Raw genomic sequence first — 19,873 nt, 5'->3', positions numbered from 1 at the left:
TGACAACTTATCAACGTTGATACCGAGTTGAGACATGGTTGACTTGGGCATGATATTTACTGCTGACCCTCCGTCTATGAGCATGCGATTCAACTTCCGCTCTCGCATGTACCCTGTCACAAAAAGAGGCCGATTATGTGGCTTAGAGCCCAATTGGAGGTCATCATCTGTGAAGTGAATGGTATCACAATATGCATCACACACGCCACATTCCTTCATGCTTGTTGAGTGTTTTCCGACGTCGATAAGTAACTCCACAAGTGCGCATCTCGTTGATTTTGGCAATTGCATCAAGTCAGATAGGCTAAGTTGGAAAGGTAGACTCTCCAATTGTTTCAACACCTCATTCTTCTTTAACACTTGACTTGCACCTATTTCTCTTGCTGCAGGCTTTTCATCTTCTTTGGAGCTGACTTCACAACTTGTGGCTATTGAAGTGACATTCGGTTGTTTTGTAGGCAATTGCTCTATTGAGAAGTTCCGGCGAAGAGGTTTCTGCAAATATGGAACGACTTTCGTTTCAAAATGTCCTCGTCCATTATCCTTCATGCGGGGATGTGATTTCTTATGACTTGGTCGGGCAACCGGTGAGTTTGGCATCATACCTTTGCGAGTTCTTCTTCGGGTGACCAATATCCATCCTTCATCATCGGCATTAGAGGCAACTTGGAGGGTAGGCGTGGAAGCAGGACATTCTTTAACTTCTTTGGTCTTCTTATGTTCGCGCGCCTCCTTTATGAAACAAAACGGTGCTTTCATCGGGTGAAAAGGGAGTGGAACCGGCTCGAACGACCCGAATGTTACGGTAGTGCAATTGACTTCAGCAACGTCGTCAACGTCCAGCTCAATCTTCCCTTGCTTGGCGAGGTTCATTATCAAATCCTTGAGAACAAAGCACTTCTCTATAGGGTGACTAACGAGGCGATGATATTTGCAATACTTCGGATCGTTGACTCGATGCATTTCTTCTAGACGTTTGCACTCCGGAAGCTCTATTATCTTGTTTTCGAGCAGATCCTCTAACATGCCCGCCACATCAGAGTCTGGGAATGGGTACGTCTTTCGCTCCATCTCCTTTAACGTGCGTTTACTCCTATCGTAGGCTCGAGGAGGTTCCACCTTATTAAATTCTTTCTTATCCCGCGTAGAGATCTTAACCGGTGCAGTATTGATGAACATTGATTCTTTGGAAGGCTTCTTCACAACCTTGTCAAATCTGCTTCCGAAGACTTTCTCTTTTCGTTGGTCGACCAGGGTTTCATTCTTCCCCTTATGACTTGCCAAGCTTAGCTCCATGTCGTGGGCTCGAGTAGCCAACTCCTCGAAAGAACGAGGCTTGATTCCTTGCAAGATGTATAACAAATCAAAGTGCATGCCTTGGATGCACATTGCAACGGCTGACACCTCTGACAGTCGATCCTTGCAATCAAGGCTAAGTGAGCGCCATCTATTGATGTAGCCAATCGCGGGTTCATCCTTCCGTTGCTTCGTGTTAGTTAGCTCCATCATGCTCACCGTCCGCCTTGTACTATAGAATCGATTAAGGAACTCGCGCTCCATTTGGTCCCAACTATCAACATACTCCGGCTCTAAGTCTGTATACCACTCGAAGGCATTTCCCTTCAACGAGCGAACAAACTGCTTGACAAGGTGATCGCCTTCTGTCCCGGCGTTACTGCAAGTCTCCACGAAGTGAGCAACATGTTGCTTTGGGTTTCCTTTACCTTCAAATTGTTGGAAATTTGGTGGCTGATACCCCGGTGGCATCCTTAAGCTGTCGATCCTCTTCGTGTAAGGTTTGGAGTAAGTGATGGAGTCACGAGAAGGACCTCCATATTGAGCCCGAATTGAGTTGGTGATGATGTCCTGTAATTGCTGGAGTGATAAGGAACCAAGCGAGTCGCCATCGTTCTTGGATGTTTCTCCCTTTTCATTTACTTTCCTCCTACCAGGCGATCCTTTGGTGGAGTTCTCATCATTGTGATCTTCCAACCTGCTATAGAGCTCAGCGATTTGCACGTCCTTTTCTTCAACCGTTCGGGTGAGCTTTTCAACCATCTCCAACAGATTAGAGAGTTGCTCCTCGACTGTGGATGCCCCCGTCACCAAGACCTGCGCATTGTCAGAAGAGGATTCATGTGTCATAGAATGAAAGTTATCGCCATTTTCTTTGGGACTTCCATGGTATGATGCCGTGCTTGATTCGTCATCAGAGAAAACGTCTTCTAGGATAGGGCCATCTCCATGAATGGGTAGAAGAGATTGCTCACTTGGCTCCTTCTCTTTTGACACTTGCTTCTTCCCGCTTTGAAAGGCATGCTCTATTGCTCCCAAGCTCTCCAAGGTGATGACTGGTTGACGAGGCTTACTAGCAAGTGCCATGAACGTCGTGGGTTGAGCTCTAGCCACGCTTCGGGTGACAAGGGCAATCGGTTCACTCTTTGATTTGGAGGATGTTTGCTTGAACTTCTTGATCAGCTCAGCCTCTCTGCTTAACCTCGCGGTTGTGGACTTGGATTTCTTCGTTGGAACGACTTGATTGTTCTTGGAAGCCATCGCACAAACGGATTTGATTTCTTCGGAGAAGGAGATGAGAGGCCAAAGAAGTCCCACTGGGCGTGCCAATTTGTAGAACGATAATCTGAAAATAAACAAGAATGCAGACACGTGTACAAATAAAAGTAATTTATTGAATATCAAGCGCGGGGTTACAATCTTTGGTGAACTCCTCTGATTCTATCTCCGTATGTGATTTGGCTCAAGGGTGACATGCACTTGATCTTGAGGATTTGAGTTTGATTTGGATTTGATTTCATGAAGAACGAGCGATTTGGCCGCTTAATGATTCTTCGTGGACTTGAGGTTGGATTTGGATTTTGATGAAGAACGAGCGATTTGGTGGCTTGACGATTCTTCGTGGATTTGATGATCTTCGTGGACTTGAGAGACTTCGGGATTTGTCGAGAGTGATTCTTGCTCAAGTGATTTCTCTCCTTCTTCTCCAAGGCTCAAAAAAATCCCCTTCTCTTCATGTTGAAGGGGTGTATTTATAGTGTCAAAATTTCTATTTTGTAGAATATTTTAATGACATTAAAATAATAAATTTTTTGATTGTATAATTAAATCAATATGTATTTTCCGATTAATTTAAAATTAGTTATTTTCATAACTAAATTAAACAGAAAATAGTTGATTTAATTATAGTCGTTAAAGAATTTATTAATTTAATTAAATGTCCGATTACCATTTCGAATCGTCAATAACATTCAATTTTCGATTTAAGTCGGAATCACGTAGCTTTGATTACGATCATCTGTTTATGTGCTGACACAAGTTTTATTTGGATCCGCACCAACTTTGTTGACTTTTGGTCACATGTGCAATTTTGTCGGGCTCTTGGTCGATTTAATTATTTAACGAAGATAATTTACTTCATTAAATTTCATGTGTCTACAGTAACATCACTAACATGATTAATGGGTCAGTAATTTATTATTGCAGATTTACTAAAGTTCAGTAATATGATTATTGGATGTCGGTAACATGATTACTATTTACCCCTCAATTTATAATTGTGGATTACTGAGAGTCAGTAATTTATTCCAACGAAGGTGACTGGAGTTCGGTGGTCGAAGTTCAGCAAGGTTCCAACAAAGTGTTTCTCTCATCAACTTCCTCTCTCTATAAATGAGAGTAAAACAGTCTAAAAATATCATAGTTTTTGTACTACTTGGTCAAATAGTTGTGAATACTGTTAGAGTGAATGGTCACATTTTAAATTTTGTCATTCAAATAATTAATAATGGGTCCAAACTTGTATAAATTGGTCATTTTTCTTTGTTTTATTCAATTTGCAAAAGGTATGTCATACCTTCTAAACAAAATGCTAAAACAGATGGAGAATACAAAAAAAATCCATAAATCCAAATTGATTTGGAGGAAAACAAAAACACTCGAAAATTAAGAAATCACTTCGAATGACATGAAATAAAATCACTCATGACCCTTGCTCTTAAGGCCGATTCAACCATCTCAAAGGTAGGAAAATCAGGAAAACTTTGACCCGACGTACGCGTCCCCTACTTCGTTCGCTGATATGAGCACTTTGTGCTACGTTCTTAATATGTTTTTACCTCCATTTGTACTTTGCTTAGCCCTTATTGTTGTAATATCGAGTCATTGAGTCACAATAGGAGTCTTGGACGGTATTGGATGTGTCTTTGTGCTTAAACGAGTTAAAAACGAAGAATTGGTCTAGAGTCCTAGTTTGAGTAGGAATCCTTACAGGACTAGGAAACCTAGTTGAATTAGGAGTCTTCATCTTTCTACGTTTTGGTCGCATTTGTGATATCTTGAGACTCATGTTTGCATAAGGAATCCTTGTTAGACTAGGAACGTACAATTTTGGAAAATCCTACTTGAACTCAAACTCTTATTACAAAACTTTCCTAAATGAACTTCCTTGTTCTAGTAACTTACTTATTCTAGTAAGTTTCATTTTTGCAAATTAGAAACTTTCCTAATCTAGTTGAGCTCATCTATTACATATGTCTTTTTAAGACAACAAATGTCTAGATTAAGAGATAAGTTTCGAAATAGATTATCTCTTCTTATTAATTTCGGTTTTTATTTTCAGGTTTGAAGAGATAATTCAAGGAAGAAAAAAGAGGAGAAGTCGTGCATGATATTTGAGGAAACTAAGGAGTCTTGCCATGCTATCCAATTCAGCTTGTGAAAGAAGCTATGCCGTGCCTAGCAATCAGCCCATGAGAAGGAGAGTCCAGCCCATGCCGTGTAACCCTAGAGAAACAAGGAGATAAGAGCTTGTTCTACAAGGAAAAGAATGACATCCATTCGATCCAATTAAAGAGAAAAGATCCTAGCCGTGCATACATGGATCAGCCCATCAAAAACCCTAGCAGCCTCTCCTCCTTCTTCCTCTTTATAAGGCACGGCCTCCCTTCATATTGATCATCACCATTCTCTCACAAACACAAGCCGAAATTCTTCCCAAATATCCAGAAAATTACAAGCCAAAAACTTCATTCATCTCCACCTTTACCGTGCCATCCTCTTGCCTCTTCCACCACCGGATTCATCTTCCTCCATCATTAAAGGTTTCTAATGTGTGATTCATCCATGGCTTGTAAATTTTCTTTTGGTTTTCTGCAAATTTCAGATTCATTGTATGATGTAATTTTTGGTTTTATATATGAAGAGCATAAATTTAGACTTATTTGGTTTTATGTTTTGATTGTATGAACTCTTGATCATGTGTGTATGCCGTATGTATCATCTAGGGGCAGTAGGATTTTCGAAATTAATTTAGATTTTATTTCAATTAATTCCTTGAATTCGTACATCTAAATCAATGCTTGAGGAAGCTAAGGCCATGGTTCTCCTAAGGTTGCGATTTAATTCACCAAAGTGTTCTTTGATTGAATATGCGCTTCGTGTGTCAATTATTGATACTTGTTTAGGGTTGTGATAGTTCTAGGAATTTGCATGTTTAATCAAGATGAGTGACGCCATGCTTGTGTAACATGTCTCCAATTCGACTTAATGTGCTTATGTGCTACTTTGTTGTTTAACTAAAACGCTTCGTTATGTTGAATTCTTTTTAGCATATGTTTAGGATTGAACGCTTCGTTGATTCTAAATAATTAAGAAGTCTTAACGATTAGATGAACCGCTTTGACTCTAATTAGAATTGGAATTGAAATGGACTTAAAAAGAATCGAAATAATTCGGTGCCTATATGTTGTTCTATGCATGTCATACATGTTTCTTGAGTAGAATTCGTGTTTTGATTCCCGGGACTGAACGATCCCTGCTTATTCTATACTAACGATGATGTTTTTCAGGGTATTTTATAGACGTTCTAACAAAATGCTCTATCATTCACCACCGTTGATGAAAACTTTGCTTAGAATCGATGGATTAAGGCTCACCAGTTTGATGTACTCACCGTGTCAAATCCTAGAGAAGAGAAAGAGAACGACATTTTTTTTCGCCTCAATCTATAGTAACGAAGCACATGGAGTTGCAGTCCTTTAATTACTTTGGTTATCAAATTAAAAAAACAACTAATGAATTAGGAATAAACAACATATGCAAAAGAGTGTCCCGTTGAATTAAGTTAAGATAGTTTAAATTACTGATTCAAATTTTCCTAACACCGTATGTTGTGTCATTATTTTAGAAAGAGTATGTACTTTAAGTCTGTAAATCTAATTGTTTAAATTAAATTTTGAAGTTATCGACTTTCGAGTGTGTTGTTACTTGTACAGTTGTACTGCTTACTGAGGTTGATATAATTTGATTTTTTTTTTAATTTTTGTTTCTATTCATGCAGGTGATGCAGCTGAAAACCTGAAAGAACGAAATATTGAGTGTAAATAAAAACATATACGTGTGATATACATGTAATAAATAAATAACACTTGTATACAGAGAAAGGATCTAGCCTCAGCCAGATGTGGCCAATCACAATGGAGAATCCAATATACGTGATTAGCTTATTCAACTCCCTCTTTCAGTCTTCACTCATTTCTTATCTGTCACAACTCACAATATCAACTCCCTCTCTGCCCATATCATCATCATCATCAGCCACCCGACTCCTCTGCTTCTTCTCCTCAACTCACTCACACATCATCTCCATTTCTCTAGATTAATCAGCTTTAATCTTCGACATTCATTTCCATGGCGGCCACCAACACTTTCAACAATCTTGGTCGACTCAACCACCACCACCACTCTACGACTCATGACATTCCTCCTCCTCCTTCCACCGCCGCCACTTTCTTCCTTGAACCCTCAACCTTCTCCCCTCTCTCTTCCCACCACCACCTTCACTCCCTCATCATATCTTCCACCAAAACGTTCTCAGTCTCTCCCACTACCTCGTTTTCCACTAGCCTTTCTTCTTCTTCTTCCGAATCCGACACCTTCGAACAACTACAGCAGCACCTCGCCGCCCAGAACTTCCGGGAAGCGGACGAAGAGACTCGCCGCCTCCTCATAGTCCTGGCCGGCGAGGCGGCCCAGAAGCGAGGCTACGTCTTCTTCTCTGAGGTCCAGTTCATCCCGGAAGCCGACCTGAAAGCCATTGACGACCTGTGGAGACAGCACAGCAACAACAGGTTCGGCTACTCCGTCCAGAAGAGGATATTCTTCGACAAGGTCAACCAGGACTTCACCAACTTCTTCATCAGAGTCGGGTGGATGAAGAAGCTCGACACCGAGGTCGATCAGTACAACTACAGAGCTTTCCCTAACGAGTTCATCTGGGAGCTCAACGACGACACACCCGAGGGTCATCTGCCATTGACGAACGCTCTGAGAGGCACCCAGTTGCTCAAATGCATTCTAAACCATCCCGCCTTCAAGAACACTGAAGAAAAAGAAGAACGACTACTCCAAGCCGGCATGGCCGCCGGTGAAGGTAACAAAGCTGGAGGAGGGTTGAAAGGGTTAATGGATGCATCCAAACCTCTCAACAAGAGGGTGCTCAAATCAGACTACAGCTTTTGATCGATCTCATTCTGGAAAACAGCAAACTACACAGAGAATAACACAAGTGCTTATTATTACTCCAGTACTTGATTAATGCTTCTACTTTTTAATTTTTTTCCTTTTTGTTTTTTGTCTTCATTCTTCAAAGTAATTTATGTGAGGATTAATATTATTTTTCTGCTGGACAAGTGGAAGCATGTATGCTTTTACATAGAATATCTGAATATGTAAATCCAATTGTGTGAGATGTGCCCAAATCGGAGCAATTGTACAGAACGTTACACTTGTTTTACTGTGGATTTTCCAAAGGAACGATTAAAGACAAATTATAGAGCCTGCCCCATTCTGGTTTCTTGCTTGTCTCTTTGCTGCATTTTATATACATACATTGCTTGTCCGTGGGGTGACATATATATAGAAAGTCTCGGCTGGGACGTTTGCACCGTCCTTACGGTATGGATTCGACGATTATGGCCACCGGTGACGCGCAACGACGGCACCTACCAGCACAGTCGCACTCCCCTCGTCCAGACGCTCCTGTCTGTGTCGGCCGGAGCTGCAACGCCGACCTACGGCGGCCGGAAACTAAAAATCTCTGCACGGTACCAAAAAACTTGAAATTTTGAGATTTCGACCGCCGTAAGCCGGCGCTGTAGCTTCGGCCGACATAAAAAGGAGCACCGGGAGGAGAGGAGTGCGACTGTGCTGGTCGACGCCGTCGTTGCGCGTCACCGGTGGCCAAAATCACCAAATCCGCACTATATGGATGGTGTAGACGTCCGCAGCCGAGAAGAGTGTATATATTGGGGAAGACAGCAAAACCAACTAGTGGCATTCTATTTTTTTGAAATGGTAGTTCGAGTCTATTCGTAGACATATATATGTTGGCAATAGTTTTAGTAAGGGACAAAACTTGGCAGACCAGCCATGGTTACCTAGAGCTGATCATGACCAATAGTATAATGACACGTGTGCTCCACTGTTGAAACAACCTAACGATGATAACGACGACATTAGTTTTTTGTCTCTCTCCAAAATAAACATGGAAGTTGATGGAACAAGAAGTGATTCAGGTGGTGGTTACTTCAGTGAACTCAACTCTCGTTGGAATTTGCCTTCTCTAATGGAAAAGCGTCACTTGCTCGGTTTGGCTTTGATTCTAAATTTCTAATCCATATCATAGCTCTTGTCGTATGTCTTACAAGGTATTGCGTCAACTTTCAAATTCTTATAAATTTATTAAACATAGATATTTGTATTGCGTCAACTTTCAAATTCTTATAAATTTATTAAACATCACATTGATAACTCAATTTTAACAAGAGGTTAGAAGTGTTAATTTGAAGTGATCCACAGATGTAATACACATCATGGGTACGTTTACTTACTCGAAATGAATTTTATCAAGATTAAGAGGCTAAAGGAACAAGAGTCGGGATGAAATCATGGGAGATTTTCATTTCCATTAATCTGGGTCGATTTCGCATTTTGGGCAGTCGCGCCTCAGTTGCGGTGGCGACGTTGATATGTCGAGGAGTGGGTCAACGACGTGGTTCTGGGCACGCGGCGACACCGAGTTGCGCTTGGGTTGTGGCTTGGGGCAAATCAGAGAAGATGGGGTGCACAGATCAGACATCTGGGTGCCCAATTGAAGTTCCGATTTTTTGGGTTTTTTTTTGCTGTCTTTTCTGCCAATTTTTAGCATAATAATATTTTTCAGGATTTTTCATCTTCTTTTGTCGATTTTTTTTCATGACTGAATGAATTTTTTTTCAGAAACTAGGGTTCTAGATATAAGAACTCATGGTTAGAACTACGTGCTAATAACATGTTACAAAAGAATGTAAAACACATCATAATGGGGAGAAACATCATCTTTATTCATTGATAAGGCAGCTTTTATATATGCATTACATTGAGTATGTCGTAGAATGAATGATTATATATCATTCCTGATCTAGACTAACTTATACTAATTATGACAAGATACACTGAAAGATTATGGAGATAATTCTCCTACAACACTACTTTCCTAAGCTCAATGAACTAACTTGTTCAGGTCTCACCAAGTCACCAACAATCCAACACCACTTCTCCCTCTCTCTCTCTCTCTCTCTCTCTCTCTCTCTCTCTCTCTCTTTCTCTCTCTCTCTCTCTCTCTACAACCTCGACCGTAAAAAAAATTCCTTCAAAACCCAAATCCCAAAAGCGTTACTCCTTCTCGATCAATCACACTTACCCACTTCAAACCTTGTCTCCCACTTTCAATGGCGGCATCAGATTCCCGAAAGCGCAAGCAATGCTCTCTCTCTCTACAACCTCGACCGTAAAACTTCCTTTAAAACACAAATCCCAAAAGCGTTACTCCTTCTTGATCAAGCACACTTACCCAATTCAAACCTTGTCTCCCACTTTCAATGGCAGCGTCAGAATCCCGAAAGCGCAAGCAGCGAACCCACAGAAAGCGGCTCAGAAATGCTGCGGTCAAAACAAGGACTGAAGAAGATGGGTTGCAGGGCTCCTGGCACTCGGGGACTCTTGTTTCTGTCCGCAAACGACGTCGTCTCGTCAAGTATCATCATTTTGTGAACGATGATGGAAAGATTCTCGTTAATGTTGTTCACGTTTCACCCTATCTAGATGACATTGATTCCGGCAATGCGGATCGGAGTTGCTATCGGGGCAGTATAAGGCCCCTGTCTCCGAAGATTGAGTTATCAAAACTAAACTACAGTATGTTGTCTGTGTTAATGTGTTCCATACTGATGCTTGGTGGGAAGGTGTCGTCTTCGATCATGATGTTGATTCAGGTTTTGATAGAATTGATAGTTATAATGTGTGCATATTCCAATGGATTTTGATTTTATCTTTGAGACAAAATAGACGGGAAATTGTTTTTAGTGTAATGATGTGTTGTCACACCTGAATCTTATTTATATATGTTTGTTTTTAATTCATAATTTTTTGTCGGTATATCAGTTGAGATTGATATGTGTGTAAGTATGTTATTGCATAGGAGAGGATGATCTTCTTTCCGGATTTGGGGGACGAGCTGAAGGCTAAAGTGGACACTATGCGAATTACTTAGGACTGAGATGAGGTTACAGATAACTAGCGGCAGCGTGGGACACCCTGGTTAAGAAGTACAAGAAAGCTTTGTACGCTGCTGGTGTTTCCCTGCGAAAATTCTTGCATCAACTCTGTGAACATTCACATGTTATTAAAACTGATGATGTGACATAACATGAACCACAATTTGAGTAAAATATTAAAAAAATTGATTGACTCTGTTGTGCAAGTGTGTAACACTTGTCTTTAACAAATATGAGATGAACCTCCATTGGGTGGATGGAAGAACCTCTGGTTTCCTTGAAGCAAATATGGTATGATGTGAGGGACAAGGAGGGGTTTGGGGAGAAAATTAAGGAATGGACGTGTCCACTTAGAGATGTGTGGGAGGAGCTGGTGAAGGAGGTAATTGGTGACAACATAAAAGTTACTATAGACAAACTGCTTGGAGTTTTGGATCTGTCAAGATGCATGTAACTAAAGGCAGAAGAGAGCTAGGTGAAAATGGATTCTGCTGACTTACTTTCTGATGCTAATCCGACTTCTTCCCTTCACATGGTGAAGATTCACCTTCTTGAATTTTGCTGACTTGGCATCACCACAGCCATAACTTTGGGTCCATCCCTTTTCTTTGACTAACATCAATTTGTCTTCAGTTTGAGGGGTTTAAGGGACTAAAAAAATTAAATTCATTTGACAAAGTTATTAGTTATTCTCAACATCAACTCTTCAATTACCACCCTTTATTTCTTTTTTCTTTTTTTGAGAAGAAGAAACCATCTATTTCTTATTTTCTCTAAGAACCCAATAGCCTCTTTAATTTCCAAATTCTTCAACATCTAACTCCCTCTCTTATTCTATGTAAAACACACACAAAAAGTGAGATTTTGGTGAAATCGAAAAGGATGTCGGGTTTACCTCCTTGAGTTTGATGAGTGATTTGGGAATGGATAATTAGATTTGATTTGGAGATTTGGTGAGTCAAAACGTAGAAGGGGGGAGTGAGCGGCGGTGATAAGGAGGAAGATGATGGTGAGGACTGAGGAGAGTGGTAAACTGGTAATGAGTTTTATTTGATGGGGTAAAAGTTGGAATTTTTTGTTGGGTTTAGTAGAAAAAGAGGGTTTTGGATGGAGGAGGGCGGCAGACGGCAACATATGGTTTTTGGGTGGTCGGTCGTTTTGAGTTATTAAAGATTTTATTTTATAAATACTTGTAATTTTGGAATGAATCACAAATGCAATTAAGTATTGAATTTAAATACTTTTAATCTTGGAATGAATCTGGAAAATTTCAATTGCGCCAATTGATAGAGGGCGGTACTGGCAATGTATGAAGTTTTGAAAAAACTTTCGGGCAATTATGACATTTTAAAATATTTTTAAAGTTTAAAATCGTTTAAAATAATCAAAATAAAATGACATAGATAAATAAGCGATCAGAATTGCATCGCGTGTCGTTTTATTTGACTTTTAGTTAATTTGAGGGATTTGAGGGAAGTAGGTGGGGTTTAGTGAGTTATTTGGGGATGAAGATTTTGGATTATGATTCGGAAATTTTGATGAGGCTGTGCAGTAGAAGGAGGTTGGGACCTTTGAGCAGGCCATGGTGATTGGAGAGCTTGAGGTTCTGCCATAGATTGAATGTCGTAGTTTGGGTTTCTGGGTGAGAACTGAGAAGAGTACTCTAAGGCAATAAGAGGGACTAAGAGAGGACCATGAAAGAAAGAGATTCTTTTAGAACTATTGTACAACCGAAAGCCAAGGGGCAATAAGGAATGTCTAAAAATTTTGAATTTAAAAATATTAAATTAATAAAAATTTAAGGAGTTGGACAGGTGTAAGAACCCTGCTTATGCCACGTATATTTAAATTTTTATGATAATTTTTTGGAAATACCATGACCTTCTGAAAATTTTAATAAATAATTTCGAGTATTTAAAAAATGTCTCTAAAATTCATACGTTGTAAGGGGATGCTCTCTATCTACTTGTGTTAAAATTTTAAGATATTTATAACCATGTGATATGGTTGCTCTTAAAGAGGTATTAAGATTCATGAGGTAAACAGAGTGGATTGAGACCCAAATTTTATCGAAAATGTGTAAATTTTCTATCATACTCATATTTCACCATAATAGTGACATCCAACGGTTGATATATCTAAATTTCATTTCCACATTATAGTTGGATCGAAAATATATACACTTACGTATAATCAGTGAGACAGGTTATACTACTTTAGCATACGTTGTGATACGTTATGATTTATGTAGCTAAAATTGTCATCATAAAAATTCGACCGTTGGATGTGATCATGACAGTGAAATGTGGTTATGTTTCAAAATTTACCTACTTTGGTCAATGCTTGGGTTTTGATCACAAGATCAACCATTTGTAGCTTCCTACCTCCAAAAGGATAGACGTGTCCCTGGTAATAAATATATAATAATTTTTGGATGGGTGAATAGGGCACATCATTATGAAAATGTAGTAATTTTTAAAGAATATTTCGAGTATTCAGACTGTATTTTAAGATTCTAGTATGATTTCAAAAACTTGAAAATAAAATAAAGTCAAAAGAGTCCATGTGGCACATTTCCATCCTCACAAAACAAATTTCAATAATTTCATTACTTCAAAAAAATTTCAAAAATAACTCTAGTGCCCGAAAAAATTTCAAAAAATTAATATACTCCCATAGTGATTGCTTTATGCACCCATGTAAAACATTTGAGTCATTTATCACCCCGCAACATGGCTGTCCTTAGGGAGTAAGAATGAGATAAATTTGGCGCATAGATCAAGGCCTAAATATTAATGAAAATAAGTAAATTTTTATGTAGTTATACTTCACTATATTGATAATATCCTACTATCGTTTATTACAAATTCATTTGTTATGTATAGTTGGTTTGGAAATGTACATACTTACAAATAATATGTGAACACATGTTATACAATTTTAATAACCATGTTGTGTTTTATGTAACAAAATTTGACAAAATAAAAATTCGACCATTTGATTTGATCACAAAAGTGAAATGTGGCTATTCTTAAATGTTTAACTATATATGTTTGTCATTGTGTTTGACTCACGATCCGAGATAGACGTTTTGTATCTCCTACCTCGAAAATGGTATATGTGTTTTGCAGTGATCAATATTTCAAAAAATTTATACCGGTCATTAGAATGTATTATTCTGAGAGCGTTATAATTTTATGAAACTTTTTCGAACACTCAAATTATTTTATAATGATTTAAAAAGATTTTCAGCATTTTAAAAATTAATATAAATATTAAAATACCACATGACAGTTTTTTTACCACAGTTCAAACTGATAAAAATAAAATATTACATTTACACTAAAAATGTGTGAATTTACTCTTCTCCTTCACTCTTTTTTCTCCCCCTCCTCTATTATCGGATATATCTTCCTCCTTATGTGTCTCCCTTTTTTCCTCTTCTTTCTCATGCTTTCCTTCTCCTAACTCATTATCTCTAACGACACTGATTACCCATTGTTCATAATACATGGTCTCATGATTCTCATGGAAACCAGAAAAGAATTTAAAAGCCCGTAATCTTAATATTGGTAAAGCAGATGAAGACGGCTCCATATAAATTACGCATTTCATGTTCTTCAACAACCATTTTATAGAAAACGCAGATTTTTTGCTGTGGGTACTGAATATGAAGAGCAGAAGAAAGAGAGAGCAAGAGAAACATGCGAATGGAGTCACAGTGGATTTGAATCATGGGTTGGAGATGTTGACGGGATTTTCTACAATTGATATGGATGATATTGGCCTCAATTATATGTTTGTCCTTGGCATCAAAACTGTGAAATGGATATGGATAGGAAAAAGGTTGAACAACCGAACAAAGAAACTCTAAAGAAGGGAAGGGAAGGGATCGACAGTCTATAGACGATGACAAGAGCGACTTCGGTCTGGATTCTTAAAGATCCGACAAAGTTTTGGACCTCCTGCTCAGTTGCTCCTCATACTTCCCAAAAATTAATATCCCAGTTAAAATACGAACGGTTAAAACATATTGTTGTGACCTCTTTTTTGGTTGAGTAACCCAGGTCTGTTAAATCGTGTATAACACGCGCCGTTAAGAGATATGGGGTGAACCTCCACATGGTGGAGGGAAGAACCTCCGACTTCTATTTCGTGTATTTATGACCAATTCCATATGAATCCCAAGTCCAACACAGTTGTCCATGTTTCTGATGCATCCAAGTGTATTCTGCCTTCGGAAGATAAGAAGCAGTTGAGTTGTAACCTAGTATATTTTAGGATGAGAACCGGCAGCTCTAGGAGGAAATTGGGAACAACGCAGGTGGCTACTCCAAGTTCTACAAGCTGAGGTAATGGAAGTTTAACACCAGCCGCAGCTAGTTTGTAAATGTACAAAGTAGTTTGGTGCTTTATTGTCGTGCATTAACAAATCTTGAAGTCATTTCTAATTATTGTTTTGATACTCGGAAGGCTTGGTGTGGCCGGGTAACATTTTGATCGTTGGTAGTGTGGAAAGTAAGGTGGTTGAAAGAATGGATATATGTAGTTGTAAAAAGTCTACTCGGAACAATGCAGGTGGCTGGAAGTACTACAAGCTCAGGAATTTATCATGCAGTAGAAGCTGCTTAGCAGCTATAGCTGCTAGGACCAAAAATCTGCATATTGTGCTTGTATGCCCTATGTTCATATAAGTGGAAGTTGTTTTCGCGAAAAGCATGCATATTATGCTTGTATGCCCTAGGTTCATATAAGTGGAAGTTGTTTTCGCCTATGGTCATATTCGTAAAAAATGTTTATCTAGATATCCCTGTACAAAAATTACTTTTTGCCTCTTTTTTTTCCTCGGAGAACGTTCGGGCTTGTGGCTTTTGCTTTGGTTATCCTGAAGAAATTTGAAAGGAGTTTATAATAGGCAAACTCCAGTTAGCAATGACAGCGTCGGCTTACTATGAAAGTATGAATAAAGCTACTAAGCTAGCACTTTGTTTTTAGAGCTTATGAGACTTCGTGGGTGCAACTTTGTGTGTTATTGGGACGCTCAGACTTGGGAACCAAGATGATCAGAGCATCATTCAAAATCCCATCATTAAGAAATTTCCCTTTCTTTTGAGCAGCATTCGGATTGAGAACCGAATTCATGAGCTCATCTTGCATACCAGGCTGGCAGCTGAACTTTACACCAGAATTCTTCCGATCAACAACACTGTTTTCAGCTGACAATTTACAATTGAGGTTTGAAGCTGATCCAACTTGCTGATGCATCTTGTCACAGTAAGACACCACAAGTTGCTTCACCTCCTCCGATATATGTCATTAACATGTTTCATCAATTATTTGCAAATATATTTGAAAAATGATGATCTTGTCTTCAATTGGACATGATTGAAAAACTTTCCTTGCAGATCTCTCCATTTCGTCTAGCCATTTAAAACGAACTTCTCAAATTCGTTTCACGTTGTATGATTTTAACATGTGAATGCAACTATGTTACCATTTGATGTAGGGAAATGACCATCTTAATGAATATATATACCTTTATCTAGATAATTGAAAACGGGTGCCCTTATAGCTCAGTGGTAGAGCGTCAGTCTTGTAAACTGAAGGTCCGTAGTTCGATCCTGCGTGAGGGCATTATATTTGTAATTTTTTGTTTTTGTTTGAAGATATTTTGTTATGGATAATGAAATTTGCTCTCCCCTTTGTTATTATTTTATTTCTGAATGGATGCTCTAATTCGCCAAAAACCGTTAGAACTGAGTCCAGATATATAGAAGATATGAGAGTGATGAAAAATATAAATTGGTAGCTACTTATAGCTGTCCAGGAAATTACATGTTTTTTTCTTTTTACATTTCATTCTGAAACCAAGAATTTAACTAAAGCAATGCAATTGTCCTGTCAACCACATAATTGCAGCATTTGGTTTGGTCATATCAGTTTAAAAATTATGCTGCAAGAATAACTTCTCTTGAGGTGAAGCTGGTCCAATCTCTTCCTCCAAACTCCTCAACCCATCACCACCATTTCCCATATTTCTAGCTTCTGTGGAGTTCTTCCCATCGACATCTGCATCCGAGACCGAGGACTTTCTCCTCTGAGAAGAAGCAACACTCGGAAATGTGATCCATGAAGGAGCTCTGAACTCAAACCTCTGATCCTCTGCGTCTATTACCTCAGTTTCAACTGACCTGTTTGAAGATCTTTGAGATGACTTCTTGTGCAATCTACTGCTTCCCAATACCACCTCAGTAGGCAGAATCGGCTGCTCATTACAGGGGCTTCCCATTAGCAGCGCAAGAGCTCGTTCGAGTGCTGTCGTCACTTTATCCATTGATGGCCTCTCCTTGCCTCTCATTCTAACACATTTGCAGGCTACATTGGCAATTCTTTTCAATGCTTCAACATCTGGTGGAGGTTTCAGAACAGGGTCCAAGATTGCAATTATATCTCCTGCCTTGATCAGAGGCACTGCCCATTCAACTATATTTCCTGATTCTTCATACTGCATATCAATGGCTTTTCTGCCACTGAGAATCTCCAATAGCAAAACACCAAAACTATAAACATCAGATTTGGTTGTAAGGTAGTGAAGTCTGTAGTACTCAGGATCAAGATACCCGAGTGTTCCTGCTGGCAGTTCAGCCAATGGGGAGCTACCATCTGCAGGTCCCAATAGTGATAAACCAAAATCAGCTACTCGAGCATTGTGTTCCTCATCGATCAGGATATTTGAAGACTTTATATCTCTATGAATCACTGGTGGGCAAGCGTAACCATGCAAGTATTCAATTCCTCTAGCTGCCTGGACCGCAATTGTGACTCTTCGAACCCAATCCAATTGCTCTCTCAAGGCTTTGTTCTTGCCGTGGAGGTGTTGGTGCAATGATCCATGAGCCATGAACTCATACACGAGAAGCCTCTCGCCACCTTCTTCACAATAGCCAAGCAGGTTGAGTAAATGAGCATGGTTTAATCTGGATAGCAAGTCCAGCTCAGTATGGAACTCTTTCGAATTCTTTTGCATGTTAGGAGACATTATAGCCCTTTTGACAGCAACAACTGTTCCATCGTTTAAAACACCTCTAAAAACTGAGGAGAAGCTTCCCTTCCCCACAACAGACTCTTCTTCAAACCCAGAAGTTGCTCTTTCTAGCTCATCATAAGTAAACATCTGAGCCCGCCGTATCTTCATATCATCCAAGTCTGGACGAATCTTGCCGATGTCTTTCTGGAAAGGACCATTCTTTGTAGACTTTAAATTTTTCTCTTTGCAACGGCAGTCATGTAACTTGTAGCGAACATATAAAACAGCAGTTAGAGACACAACACTGACCAGTATCACAGCAAAGGCAATCTCAGCGATAATGACAGGCAATTGCAGAGACCAGAACCTTTCATTCCTCATTGAATTGGTGTACAATGAAGAACAGTTTGCGGAGCACTCAGATGAGGAACAAATAGAACAGTTATAATCACACTGTCTATCAGATTTCAATGTACATTCAATTTTTTGGTACATTTCAGGAGGACAGCCAGTGCTGCAGGGCATGCAAATGTGAGAGTTGGGATCTTTGCAAGAGGCGGTGTCACGGTCAAGTTCATAGAAGCCAGGAGCACATGGAGTAGACCTGCAGGTCCTTGGTTGAACAGGTAATGGAAGAGAAGTAGGAAATCCAAGACCCCAACAAACAGGTAATAATGACTTGTCAGCAAGAATTGCACAAGTGAAGTAATTTCCAGCAGCAATGTCGTAAACCTTGATACCCTTAGGAACAGGTGTACTTTGCTTCACGATAAATCCCCAGCAGATGACACCATGGTCATAGCTCTTAATTCCACAAGCATGGAACTTCCCGCCCACAATTGAAAGCATTGGAACTTTTGGAGCCAAATCAACATTGCCTTGACCTGAATACGCCACTGAGATTTCTTCCTCAATGTCCAAGCTTCTTCCCCAACAAAAGGTTCTAGAGCTCACACCCTCTGAAATCCCACAGACATGATACCCGCCAGCTGCAATCTTCCGAAACCTCATGTCTGCAGGGATCAAACCTATGACCCTGCTACTAGTCTCATCACCCCAGCAGAAGACAGTCCTGTTTTGCGAAAACAATGCACAATTGAACTCTGACCCTGCAGAAAGAGACTGCATTTGGCCATCAAACACATAGTTTTTGGTCATGTTATAGCCCCAACAATCGACAAAGGACATGTTTCTGAGGCTCCCTGTTTGAGGTTTTCTCAATCCACACAAATGGTAATCACCAGCACTGATTTCTACATATTGAGCATCTTTGATAATGGGTTGAGGAACACCCATTTGAATATAACCACTGCTACCCCAACAATATGGTTGGTTAGAATCCATGAGCAGACCACACACAAATCCATCACCAGCACTTAGACCAATAAACGGGAAATGAATCGGGGTTCCATATGTTATGGCTGAGTTTGATCCATAGCAGGTGACAATATGAGACCCATTTAAGTTTAAGCCACAGTAAACAGGACCTTTCTCACCATAAGAAACTGCAATGGAGGACATAGAACCTAGTCCTGAAACTAAACACCATAAACTTGATAAACCTACAAGTTGAGCAAGAATCCCAACTCTATGTGTATTGTTATTGTTGGAATTAAGGACCCAGATCAGGAAACCTCCTAAAGAGACCACCATTACGTGTACACGACAATCGGAATATTCAAATACAAACTAATTCTTACTGCTGATACTAACTTGTCCTATGATATCCACCCAAAACTCAGCAACACAAATTAAGCAGCGTACAGTGTAGAACTGAAAGTCGAGTACACATGCTTCCCCTTTCTCCATGATTGAATGAAGAAAAAGGCAAACATTGGAACTAAAGTTCCATGATTGAACACAAAAAATAAGAGAGAGAGAAAGAGAGAGAGTAGAATCCCCGCGTACCAGAGAAGCCAAAAACGAATAGCAGGACCCAGATGAACGCAGCTTTAGAAACCCAAGTGAGAAAACCTCATTTCATTTGGTCAGGGTTTATCTACAATCAAAACTTGGAAAAAGAAAGAGTCTTGATTATCATATGACTACTTGGGAGGAGGAGTAGAGTGTTGGGTGGGTGGAATAGTGAATGGCAGAAAGCTCAGAGAGAGAGAGAGAGAGAGAGAGGGCATTGAATGGCATGGAAGTGCAGTTCTGAGCGTTGGTGAATGCAATAAATGAGAAGTAAATGGCATTTCATCTTTTCATGCCAACCGTTCTCTCTAATATTTAAACT

The 19,873-nt window shown here is 39.5% G+C and overlaps 2 protein-coding genes and 1 non-coding gene across 3 annotated transcripts; 2 read left to right on the top strand and 1 right to left on the bottom strand.

Annotated features, from left to right (window-relative positions):
- Nucleotides 1–6,482: 6,482 nt before the first annotated feature.
- LOC126791830 (tetrapyrrole-binding protein, chloroplastic) lies at nucleotides 6,483–7,785 on the top strand. The gene has a single exon (XM_050518321.1). It carries the CDS (start codon nucleotides 6,706–6,708, stop codon nucleotides 7,534–7,536), a length of 831 nt encoding a protein of 276 aa, XP_050374278.1. The 5' UTR covers nucleotides 6,483–6,705; the 3' UTR covers nucleotides 7,537–7,785.
- An 8,387-nt stretch (nucleotides 7,786–16,172) lies between these two features.
- On the top strand, nucleotides 16,173–16,244 carry TRNAT-UGU (transfer RNA threonine (anticodon UGU)). The gene has a single exon. It is a non-coding gene; the product is annotated as a tRNA-Thr (tRNA).
- A 307-nt stretch (nucleotides 16,245–16,551) lies between these two features.
- On the bottom strand, nucleotides 16,552–19,290 carry LOC126791818 (serine/threonine-protein kinase-like protein ACR4). The gene has a single exon (XM_050518306.1). The coding sequence runs from the start codon at nucleotides 19,288–19,290 to the stop codon at nucleotides 16,552–16,554; it is 2,739 nt and encodes a 912-aa protein (XP_050374263.1).
- Nucleotides 19,291–19,873: the final 583 nt, after the last annotated feature.

Source organism: Argentina anserina, chromosome 4 (genome assembly GCF_933775445.1).
Source record: "Argentina anserina chromosome 4, drPotAnse1.1, whole genome shotgun sequence".
Lineage (NCBI taxonomy): Eukaryota > Viridiplantae > Streptophyta > Magnoliopsida > Rosales > Rosaceae > Argentina > Argentina anserina.
This window is presented reverse-complemented; position numbering and strand designations above follow the sequence as displayed.

Excerpts from the sequence above, each read along its gene's own strand:
- LOC126791818 (XM_050518306.1), bottom strand. The coding sequence starts at position 19,290 with ATGGTGGTCTCTTTAGGAGGTTTCCTGATCTGGGTCCTTAATTCCAAC.
- LOC126791830 (XM_050518321.1), top strand. The coding sequence starts at position 6,706 with ATGGCGGCCACCAACACTTTCAACAATCTTGGTCGACTCAACCACCAC.